This window comes from Crinia signifera, chromosome 5 (genome assembly GCF_055691185.1).
Source record: "Crinia signifera chromosome 5, ASM5569118v1, whole genome shotgun sequence".
Lineage (NCBI taxonomy): Eukaryota > Metazoa > Chordata > Amphibia > Anura > Myobatrachidae > Crinia > Crinia signifera.
In genome coordinates, this window is record NC_139221.1 from 914,860 (window position 1) to 926,944 (window position 12,085).

Sequence of the window (12,085 nt, forward strand, 5' to 3'; positions counted from 1 at the left end):
GAGTGATGTGATATGTGACACCTGTATACTGCTTGTGACTGAAGCTGTATACGGAGCAGACTGTGCTGAGTGTATGTGACACCTGTATACCGCATGTGTCTGGGGCTGTATATGTAGCAGACTGTGCTGAGTGATGTGATATGTGACACCTGTATACTGTGTGTGACTGAGGCTGTACACGGAGCAGACTGCGCTGAGTGATGTGGTATGTGACACCTGTATACCGCGTGTGACTGAGGCTGTATACGGAGCAGACTGCGCTGAGTGATGGGATATGTGACACCTGTATACCGCGTGTGACTGAGGCTGTATACGGAGCAGACTGCGCTGAGTGATGTGATATGTGACACCTGTATACTGTGTGTGACTGAGCCTGTATACGGAGCAGACTGCGCTGAGTGATGTGATATGTGACACCTGTATACTGTGTGTGACTGAGGCTGTATACGGAGCAGACTGCGCTGAGTGATGTGATATGTGACACATGTATACCGTGTGTGACTGAGGCTGTATACGGAACAGACTGCGCTGAGTGATGTGATATGTGACACCTGTATACTGCGTGTGACTGAGGCTGTATATGGAGCAGACTGCGCTGAGTGATGTGATATGAGACACATGTATACCGTGTGTGACTGAGGCTGTACACGGAGCAGACTGCGCTGAGTGATGTGCTATGTGACACCTGTATACTGTGTGTGACTGAGGCTGTACACGGAGCAGACTGCGCTGAGTGATGTGGTATGTGACACCTGTATACTGTGTGTGACTGAGGCTGTATACGGAGCAGACTGCGCTGAGTGATGTGATGTGTGACACCTGTATACCGTGTGTGACTGAGGCTGTACACGGAGCAGACTGCGCTGAGTGATGTGGTATGTGACACCTGTATACTGTGTGTGACTGAGGCTGTATACGGAGCAGACTGCGCTGAGTGATGGGATATGTGATACCTGTATACTGTGTGTGACTGAGGCTGTATACGGAGCAGACTGCGCTGAGTGATGTGATATGTGACACCTGTATACTGCGTGTGACTGAGGCTGTATACGGAGCAGACTGCGCTGAGTGATGGGATATGTGACACCTGTATACCATGTGTGACTGAGGCTGTATACGGAGCAGACTGTGCTGAGTGATGTGATATGTGACACCTGTATACCGCGTGTGACTGAGGCTGTATACGGAGCAGACTGCGCTGAGTGATGTGATATGTGACACCTGTGTACTGTGTGTGACTAAGGCTGTATACGGAGCAGACTGCGCTGAGTGATGTGATATGTGACACCTGTATACCATGTGTGACTGAGGCTGTATACGGAGCAGACTGTGCTGAGTGATGTGATATGTGACACCTGTATACCGCGTGTGACTGAGGCTGTATACGGAGCAGAATGCATGCTGAGTGATGTGATGTATGTGACACCTGTATACTGTGTGTGACGGAGTCTGTATACAGAGCAGACTGCGCTGAGTGATGGGATATGTGACACCTATATACTGCGTGTAACTGAGGCTGTATACGGAGCAGACTGCGCTGAGTGATGGGATATGTGACACCTGTATACTGTGTGTGACTGAGGCTGTATACGGAGCAGACTGCGCTGAGTGATGGGATATGTGACACCTGTATACTGTGTGACTGAGGCTGTATACGGAGCAGACTGCGCTGAGTGATGGGATATGTGACACCTGTATACTGCGTGTGACTGAGGCTGTATACGGAGCCGACTGCGCTGAGTGATGTGATATGTGACACCTGTATACTGTGTGTGACTGAGGCTGTATACGGAGCAGACTGTGCTAAGTGATGTGATATATGTGACACCTGTATACCACGTGTGACTGAGGCTGTATACAGAGCTGAGTGATGTGATATGTGACACCTGTATACCGCGTGTGACTGAGGCTGTATACGGAGCAGACTGCGCTGAGTGATGTGATATGTGACACCTGTATACCGCGTGTGACTGAGGCTGTATACGGAGCAGACTGCGCTGAGTGATGTGATATGTGACACCTGTACACTGTGTGTGACTGAGGCTGTATACCGAGCAGACTGTGCTGAGTGATGTGATATGTGACACCTGTATACTGCGTGTGACAGAGGCTGTATACGGAGCAGACTGTGCTGAGTGATGTGGTATGTGACACCTGTATACTGTGTGTGACTGAGGCTGTATACGGAGCAGACTGCGCTGAGTGATGTGATATGTGACACCTGTATACCGCGTGTGACTGAGGCTGTATACGGAGCAGACTGCGCTGAGTGATGTGATATGTGACACCTGTATACTGTGTGTGACTGAGGCTGTATATGGAGCAGACTGCGCTGAGTGATGGGATATGTGACACCTGTATACTGCGTGTGACTGAGGCTGTAGAGTAGACTGCGCTGAGTGATGTGACACCTGTATACTGTGTGTGACTGAGGCTGTATACGGAGCAGACTGTGCTGAGTGATGTGATATATGTGACACCTGTATACCACGTGTGACTGAGGCTGTATACGGAGCTGAGTGATGTGATATGTGACACCTGTATACCGCGTGTGACTGAGGCTGTATACGGAGCAGACTGCGCTGAGTGATGTGATATGTGACACCTGTATACCGCGTGTGACTGAGGCTGTATACCGAGCAGGCTGCACTGAGTGATGTGATATGTGACACCTGTACACTGTGTGTGACTGAGGCTGTATACCGAGCAGGCTGCACTGAGTGATGTGATATGTGACACCTGTACACTGTGTGTGACTGAGGCTGTATACCGAGCAGACTGTGCTGAGTGATGTGATATGTGACACCTGTATACTGCGTGTGACCGAGGCTGTATACGGAGCAGACTGCGCTGAGTGATGTGATATGTGGCACCTGTATACTGTGTGTGACTGAGGCTGTATACGGAGCAGACTGTGCTGAGTGATGTGATATGTGACACCTGTATACTGTGTGTGACTGAGGCTGTATACGGAGCAGACTGCGCTGAGTGATGTGATATGTGACACCTGTATACTGCGTGTGACTGAGGCTGTATATGGAGCAGACTGCGCTGAGTGATGTGATGTATGACACCTGTATACTGCGTGTGACTGAGGCTGTATACGGAGCAGACTGTGCTGAGTGATGTGATATGTGACACCTGTATACTGTGTGTGACTGAGGCTGTATACGGAGCAGACTGCGCTGAGTGATGTGATGTGTGACACCTGTATACTGTGTGACTGAGGCTGTATACGGAGCAGACTGCGCTGAGTGATGTGATGTGTGACACCTGTATACTGTGTGTGACTGAGGCTGTATACGGAGCAGACTGCGCTGAGTGATGTGATGTGTGACACCTGTATACTGTGTGACTGAGGCTGTATACGGAGCAGACTGCGCTGAGTGATGTGATGTGTGACACCTGTATTATGTGTGTGACTGAGGCTGTATACGGAGCAGACTGCGCTGAGTGATGTGATGTGTGACACCTGTATACTGTGTGACTGAGGCTGTATACGGAGCAGACTGCGCTGAGTGATGTTATTACGCCACACGCTTTTCGCGCTGCTTCCCAGGCCACCCTGTATTACGCCTTGCGCCTTCCTGGACTGCGTGCACTTTCCCGTGCTAACGCCACATTTCACCATCTGCTTCTCTGAGCTGCCGCCACATCATGCCACACACTTTCCAGAGCTACCACCACATTACGACGCGTTCTTTCCTGGGCTGTCTCCGTACACTGTCCCCTCCCCATTTCTCACATGCTGTCTCTTTGGAGCTCTAGCAGAAGATTGAGGAAGAGACCTCTGTAGACCGTCGTTCCCCGCGTTTCTGTCGCTGTCTGAGTGAAGTTTCCTGTAAGATCAGAAATTACTATTAATAAATGTGACATTTCCTGCATGACAAAGTATTACCTACGCTGCTAAGGGCAACATGTCTACACACGCACGCACACACACACACACACACACACACACACACACACACACACACACACACACACACACACACACACACACACAGTCAGCATGAGCTTTTCATGGTTTTTTCTTATTTGATTTAGGACTTTTACATGCTTTGGGAACTGGGAACGTTCAAGTGTGGCGAGCGCAGTTGACACCAATAAATCATGAAAACCTCATATCTACCTCTTCCTGTGTCGACCTGCTGACTGTCTATCACTGAAGACCTTAATCAGGAACCAGGTGATAAATCTCTGCTGGTCAGAGGGTTGTTGCATATTGGAAATATAGAGCAATAAAAGCACAAACATTCCACCCAATAGGAAATAAGCTGCTATTGCTGTATGGTACAACACAAACCTAATGGCCAGCTGGGAGGTGCGGCTGAGGTGTACCGATGCGGGTGGCCACGTAGAGTATGCTGAGGTGTACCAATGAGGCAGGCAACGTACAGTATGCTGAGGTATACAGATGCGGGGGCCACGTACAGTATGCTGAGGTGCACCGATGTGGGGGGGGGGGACGTACAGTATGCTGAGGTGTAGCGATGCGGTGGGCCACGTACATTATGCTGAGGTGTACCGATGCAGGGGGCCACGTACAGCATGCTGAGGTGTATGGATGTGGGGGCCACGTACAGTATGCTGAGGTGCACCGATACGGGGTGGGGGGCGCCACATACAGTATGCTGAGGTGCACCAATGTGGGGGGGCGCCACGTACAGTATGCTGAGGTGTACCGATGCGGGGGCCACGTACTGAGGTGTATGGATGCGGGGGCCACATACAGTATGCTGAGGTGCACCGATGTGGGGGGGTGACACATACAGTATGCTGAGGTGTAGCGATGCGGTGGGCCACGTACATTATGCTGAGGTGTACCGATGCAGGGGGCCACGTACAGTATGCTGAGGTGTACAGATACGGGGGGCCACGTACAGTATGCTGAGGTGTACCAATGAGGCGGGCAACGTACAGCATGCTGAGGTGTACCAATGCAGCGGGCCACGTACAGTATGCTGAGGTATACAGATGCGGGGGCCACGTACAGTATGCTGAGGTGCACCGATGTGGGGGGGGGGCACGTACAGTATGCTGAGGTGTAGCGATGCGGTGGGCCACGTACATTATGCTGAGGTGTACCGATGCGGGGGGCCACGTACAGTATGCTGAGGTGTATGGATGCGGGGGCCACGTACAGTATGCTGAGGTGCACCGATACGGGGTGGGGGGCGCCACATACAGTATGCTGAGGTGCACCGATGTTGGGGGGGGACATACAGTATGCTGAGGTGTAGCGATGCGGTGGGCTACGTACATTATGCGGTACTCTTTACCTAGAACGGCGCCCGCGATTAGAATCGCGGGCAAAAAATCGCGGGCATCGCGGGTACATAAAAAACGGGTGCGACGCGATGCCCGCGATTTTCCCATAGGGATCAATTTTAAAAGTCAGATTGGACGCGATTTTAGTGTTAAATGCCCGCGATTTTTCCATAGGAAACAATGTTAAATGGGCCACAGAGCCCTAATAGTCCCCTGAAGTCTTAATTGGCCCCTACAATTTTTAACGCCACCCCACGATCAACGTGAACCCGAAGCGTGGCGAGCGCAGCGAGCCCCGCGAGGGGCGGCGGTATGCGTCCTCCGACCTTTTCATACCCCCACTATCCACGTCGGCGTGGAGTTGAGAATAGAATAGTGTGGCGAGCGCAGCGAGCCACCGAGCCCGAAGCGTGGCGAGCGGACGCGGATACCTTCACAGTTATACGCGTCCCCTCGCGGGCTTCACAGGTGTCCGTGGCGACGCGGACACCTGTGAAGCCCACGAGGGGACGCGTTTACCTGTGAAGGTATCCGCGTCCGCTCGCCACGCTTCGGGCGCGGTGGCTCGCTGCGCTCGCCACACTATTCTATTCTCAACTCCACGCCGACGTGGATAGTGGGGGTATGAAAAGGTCGGAGGACGCGTACCGCCGCCGCTCGCCACGCTTCGGGTTGACGTTGATCGTGGGGTGCCGTTAAAAATTGTGGGGGCCATTTCAGACTTCAGGGGGACTATTAGGGCTCTGTGGCCCATTTAACATTGTTTCCTATGGAAAAATCGCGGGCGTTGAGGCATTGAACACTAAAATCGTGTCCAATCTCACTTTTAACATTGGTCCCTATGGGAAATCGCGGCCATCGCGGCCATCGCATCGCACCCGTTTTTTAGTGCATTCGATGGTCGCGATAGTCGCCGTTCTAGGTAAAGAGTACCCATTATGCTGAGGTGTACCGATGCAGGGGGCCACGTACAGTATGCTGAGGTGTACAGATACGGAGGGGCCACGTACAGTATGCTGAGGGTGTACCAATGAGGCGGGCAACGTACAGTATGCTGAGGTGTACCGATGCGGGGGGCCACGTACAGTATGCTGAGGTGTACCGATGTGGGGGGAGGGCACGTACATTATGCTGAGGTGTACCAACGCGGTGGACCACGTAGAGTATGCTGAGGTGTACCGATGCGGGGGGCCACGTACAGTATGCTGAGGTGTACCGTTACAGGGGTGTGGGCCAACATACAGTATGCTGAGGTGTACATATGCGGGGGGCCACGTACAGTATGCTGAGATGTACCAATACCGGGGGGGGGGGGGGGGAAGAGAGATGGGGGGTTGCCACATACAGTATGTTGAGGTGTACCGATGCGGTGGGCCAAGTACATTATGCTGAGGTGTACCGATGCGGTGGGCCACGTACAGTATGCTGAGGTGTACCGATGCGGTGGGCCACGTACAGTATGCTGAGGTGTACCGATGCGGGGGCCACGTACAGTATGCTGAGGTGTACCGATGCGGGGGCCACGTACAGTATGATGAGGTGTACCGATGCGGGGTTCCACGTACAGTATGCCGAGGGTGTACCGATGCGGTGGACCACGTACAGTATGCTGAGGTGTACCGATGCGGGGGCCACGTACAGTATGATGAGGTGTACCGATGCGGGGGCCACGTACAGTATGATGAGGTGTACCGATGCGGGGTTCCACGTACAGTATGCTGAGGTGTACCGATGCGGGGGTCCACGTACAGTATGCTGAGGTGTACCGATGCGTGGGGCCACGTACAGTATGCTGAGGTGTACAGATGCGGGGGGCCACGTACAGTACGCTGAGGTGTACCAATGCGGGAGGGCCACGTACAGTATGCTGAGGTGTACATATGCGGGGGCCACGTACAGTATGCTGAGGTGTACATATGCGGGGGGCCACGTCCAGTATGCTGAGACGTACCAATACCGGGGGGGGGATGGGGGGTTGCCACATACAGTATGTTGAGGTGTACCGATGCAGTGGGCCACGTACATTATGCTGAGGTGTACCGATGCGGGGGCCACGTACAGTATGATGAGGTGTACCGATGCGGGGTTCCACGTACAGTATGCTGAGGTGTACCGATGCGTGGGGCCACGTACAGTATGCTGAGGTGTACAGATGTGGGGGGCCACGTACAGTACGCTGAGGTGTACCAATGCGGGAGGGCCACGTACAGTATGCTGAGGTGTACATATGCGGGGGCCACGTACAGTATGCTGAGGTGTACATATGCGGGGGGCCACGTCCAGTATGCTGAGACGTACCAATACCGGGGGGGGGGGGATGGGGGGTTGCCACATACAGTATGTTGAGGTGTACCGATGCGGTGGGCCACGTACATTATGCTGAGGTGTACCGATGCGTGGGGCCACGTACAGTATGCTGAGGTGTACCGATGCATGGGGCCACGTACAGTATGCTGAGGTGTACAGATGCGGGGGGCCACGTACAGTACGCTGAGGTGTACCAATGCGGGAGGGCCACGTACAGTATGCTGAGGTGTACATATGCGGGGGCCACGTACAGTATGCTGAGGTGTACATATGCGGGGGGCCACGTCCAGTATGCTGAGACGTACCAATACCGGGGGGGGGGATGGGGGGTTGCCACATACAGTATGTTGAGGTGTACCGATGCAGTGGGCCACGTACATTATGCTGAGGTGTACCGATGCGGGGGCCACGTACAGTATGATGAGGTGTACCGATGCGGGTTCCACGTACAGTATGCTGAGGTGTACCGATGCGTGGGGCCACGTACAGTATGCTGAGGTGTACAGATGTGGGGGGCCACGTACAGTACGCTGAGGTGTACCAATGCGGGAGGGCCACGTACAGTATGCTGAGGTGTACATATGCGGGGGCCACGTACAGTATGCTGAGGTGTACATATGCGGGGGGGCCACGTCCAGTATGCTGAGACGTACCAATACCGGGGGGGGGGGGGATGGGGGGTTGCCACATACAGTATGTTGAGGTGTACCGATGCGGTGGGCCACGTACATTATGCTGAGGTGTACCGATGCGTGGGGCCACGTACAGTATGCTGAGGTGTACCGATGCATGGGGCCACGTACAGTATGCTGAGGTGTACAGATGCGGGGGGGCCACGTACAGTACGCTGAGGTGTACCAATGCGGGAGGGCCACGTACAGTATGCTGAGGTGTACATATGCGGGGGGCCACGTCCAGTATGCTGAGACGTACCAATACCGGGGGGGGGGGATGGGGGGTTGCCACATACAGTATGTTGAGGTGTACCGATGCGGTGGGCCACGTACATTATGCTGAGGTGTACCGATGCGTGGGGCCACGTACAGTATGCTGAGGTGTACCGATGCATGGGGCCACGTACAGTATGCTGAGGTGTACAGATGCTGGGGGGCCACGTACAGTACGCTGAGGTGTACCAATGCGGGAGGGCCACGTACAGTACGCTGAGGTGTACCGATGTAAGGGACATGTACAGTAGGGGGTGATATTCAGTTGAATTCCCCCATTAAGATAACATCAGGTGTGAGACACACACACGTTACAACGTAACCGGATCCTATTCACCTCCTCACACAACAGTCATAGTTACATAGTAGGTGAGGCTGAATAAAGACTTCCATCTATCGAGGTCAACCTAGGTTTTAATAGCTTATTCCTTGTTATATGTAGTGTATTCAGGTATTTTATATTTTTTCTTAAAGACCAATTATGATTCTTATTTGTACCCGTGGATGTTTTTTACCAATAAATGTTTGTCCAACCTTACTGTAAATGCATCTATTGTGTCAGCCGACACCACCTTACCAGGTATGGCTGCCCTGACCGTATAGAAATTCTACCTTCTAAGGGGACAAAATCTTCTTTCTTCCAATCTAAACTCATGCCCACGTGTCCTAGAGTCCTTCCTTGCAGTGAGAAGGGTATTGGACAGTTCCTTCTATTGGCTCCTAATATATTTGTACATGTTAAGCATTTCCCCCCTTAGACGTCTCTTCTCTAGTGTAAATAGTCCCAGTTTGTTCAATTTCTCCTCGTAGCTTAAAGTCTCCATTCCCCTAATAAGCTTAGTTGCTCTTCTTTGTGTTTTTTCCAATTCTATGATGTCCTTTTTCTAGTGTGGGCCATAGTTTCCATGCCCCTTTTTATGTGTGCTAGTATCCTGTTGGCCTTTTTAGTTGCTATGTGACATTGGGCACTACACCCCAGCTGGTTGTCTATTTGGACTCCTAGATCCTTTTCCAGTACTGAATTACCCAATGCCTCCCCACTTGGGTACTGAATTACCCAATGTCCTCCGAGCAACGGGACACTTGCAGACGGGCAGTAAGGAGCAACGGGACACTTGCAGACGGTCAGAAGGGAGCAACTGGCCACTTGCTGACGGTCAGAAGGGAGCAACTGGCCACTTGCTGACGGTCAGAAGGGAGCAACTGGCCACTTGCTGACGGTCAGAAGGGAGCAACTGGCCACTTGCAGACGGTCAGAAGGGAGCAACTGGCCACTTGCAGACGGTCAGAAGGGAGCAACTGGCCACTTGCAGACGGTCAGAAGGGAGCAACTGGCCACTTGCAGACGGTCAGAAGGGAGCAACTGGCCACTTGCAGACGGTCAGAAGGGAGCAACTGGCCACTTGCAGACGGTCAGAAGGGAGCAACTGGCCACTTGCAGACGGTCAGAAGGGAGCAACTGGCCACTTGCAGACGGTGAGAAGGGAGCAACTGGCCACTTGCAGACGGTCAGAAGGGAGCAACTGGCCACTTGCAGACGGTCAGAAGGGAGCAACTGGCCACTTGCAGACGGTCAGAAGGGAGCAACTGGCCACTTGCAGACGGTCAGAAGGGAGCAACTGGCCACTTGCAGACGGTCAGAAGGGAGCAACTGGCCACTTGCAGACGGTCAGAAGGGAGCAACTGGCCACTTGCAGACGGTCAGAAGGGAGCAACTGGCCACTTGCAGACGGTCAGAAGGGAGCAACTGGCCACTTGCAGACGGTCAGAAGGGAGCAACTGGCCACTTGCAGACGGTCAGAAGGGAGCAACGGGACACTCTCTGACGGTCAGAAGGGAGCAACTGGCCACTCGCTGAGGGGCAGTAGGGAGCAACTGGCCACTCGCTGAGGGGCAGTAGGGAGCAACTGGCCACTCGCTGAGGGGCAGTAGGGAGCAACTGGCCACTCGCTGAGGGGCAGTAGGGAGCAACTGGCCACTCGCTGAGGGGCAGTAGGGAGCAACTGGCCACTCGCTGAGGGGCAGTAGGGAGCAACTGGCCACTCGCTGAGGGGCAGTAGGGAGCAACTGGCCACTCGCTGAGGGGCAGTAGGGAGCAACTGGCCACTCGCTGAGGGGCAGTAGGGAGCAACTGGCCACTCGCTGAGGGGCAGTAGGGAGCAACTGGCCACTCGCTGAGGGGCAGTAGGGAGCAACTGGCCACTCGCTGACGGTCAGAAGGGAGCAACTGGCCACTCGCTGACGGTCAGAAGGGAGCAACTGGCCACTCGCTGACGGTCAGAAGGGAGCAACTGGCCACTCGCTGACGGTCAGAAGGGAGCAACTGGCCACTCGCTGACGGTCAGAAGGGAGCAACTGGCCACTCGCTGACGGTCAGAAGGGAGCAACTGGCCACTCGCTGACGGTCAGAAGGGAGCATCTGGCCACTCGCTGACGGTCAGAAGGGAGCATCTGGCCACTCGCTGACGGTCAGAAGGGAGCATCTGGCCACTCGCTGACGGTCAGAAGGGAGCATCTGGCCACTCGCTGACGGTCAGAAGGGAGCATCTGGCCACTCGCTGACGGTCAGAAGGGAGCATCTGGCCACTCGCTGACGGTCAGAAGGGAGCAACTGGCCACTCGCTGACGGTCAGAAGGGAGCAACTGGCCACTCGCTGACGGTCAGAAGGGAGCAACTGGCCACTCGCTGACGGTCAGAAGGGAGCAACTGGCCACTCGCTGACGGTCAGAAGGGAGCAACTGGCCACTCGCTGACGGTCAGAAGGGAGCAACTGGCCACTCGCTGACGGTCAGAAGGGAGCAACTGGCCACTCGCTGACGGTCAGAAGGGAGCAACTGGCCACTCGCTGACGGTCAGAAGGGAGCAACTGGCCACTCGCTGACGGTCAGAAGGGAGCAACTGGCCACTCGCTGACGGTCAGAAGGGAGCAACTGGCCACTCGCTGACGGTCAGAAGGGAGCAACTGGCCACTCGCTGACGGTCAGAAGGGAGCAACTGGCCACTCGCTGACGGTCAGAAGGGAGCAACTGGCCACTCGCTGACGGTCAGAAGGGAGCAACTGGCCACTCGCTGACGGTCAGAAGGGAGCAACTGGCCACTCGCTGACGGTCAGAAGGGAGCAACTGGCCACTCGCTGACGGTCAGAAGGGAGCAACTGGCCACTCGCTGACGGTCAGAAGGGAGCAACTGGCCACTCGCTGACGGTCAGAAGGGAGCAACTGGCCACTCGCTGACGGTCAGAAGGGAGCAACTGGCCACTCGCTGACGGTCAGAAGGGAGCAACTGGCCACTCGCTGACGGTCAGAAGGGAGCAACTGGCCACTCGCTGACGGTCAGAAGGGAGCAACTGGCCACTCGCTGACGGTCAGAAGGGAGCAACTGGCCACTCGCTGACGGTCAGAAGGGAGCAACTGGCCACTCGCTGACGGTCAGAAGGGAGCAACTGGCCACTCGCTGACGGTCAGAAGGGAGCAACTGGCCACTCGCTGACGGTCAGAAGGGAGCAACTGGCCACTCGCTGACGGTCAGAAGGGAGCAACTGGCCACTCGCTGACGGGCA

At 54.6% G+C, this 12,085-nt stretch overlaps 1 protein-coding gene across 1 annotated transcript in view; it reads right to left on the minus strand.

The window, feature by feature from the left end:
* Positions 1-12,085, minus strand: part of ARHGEF39 (Rho guanine nucleotide exchange factor 39) — a 208,025-nt gene that overhangs the window by 10,423 nt on the left and 185,517 nt on the right. The window contains 1 exon segment of the mRNA XM_083186480.1: positions 3,746-3,839. Within this exon segment, the coding sequence (XP_083042606.1) occupies positions 3,746-3,839 (94 nt within the window).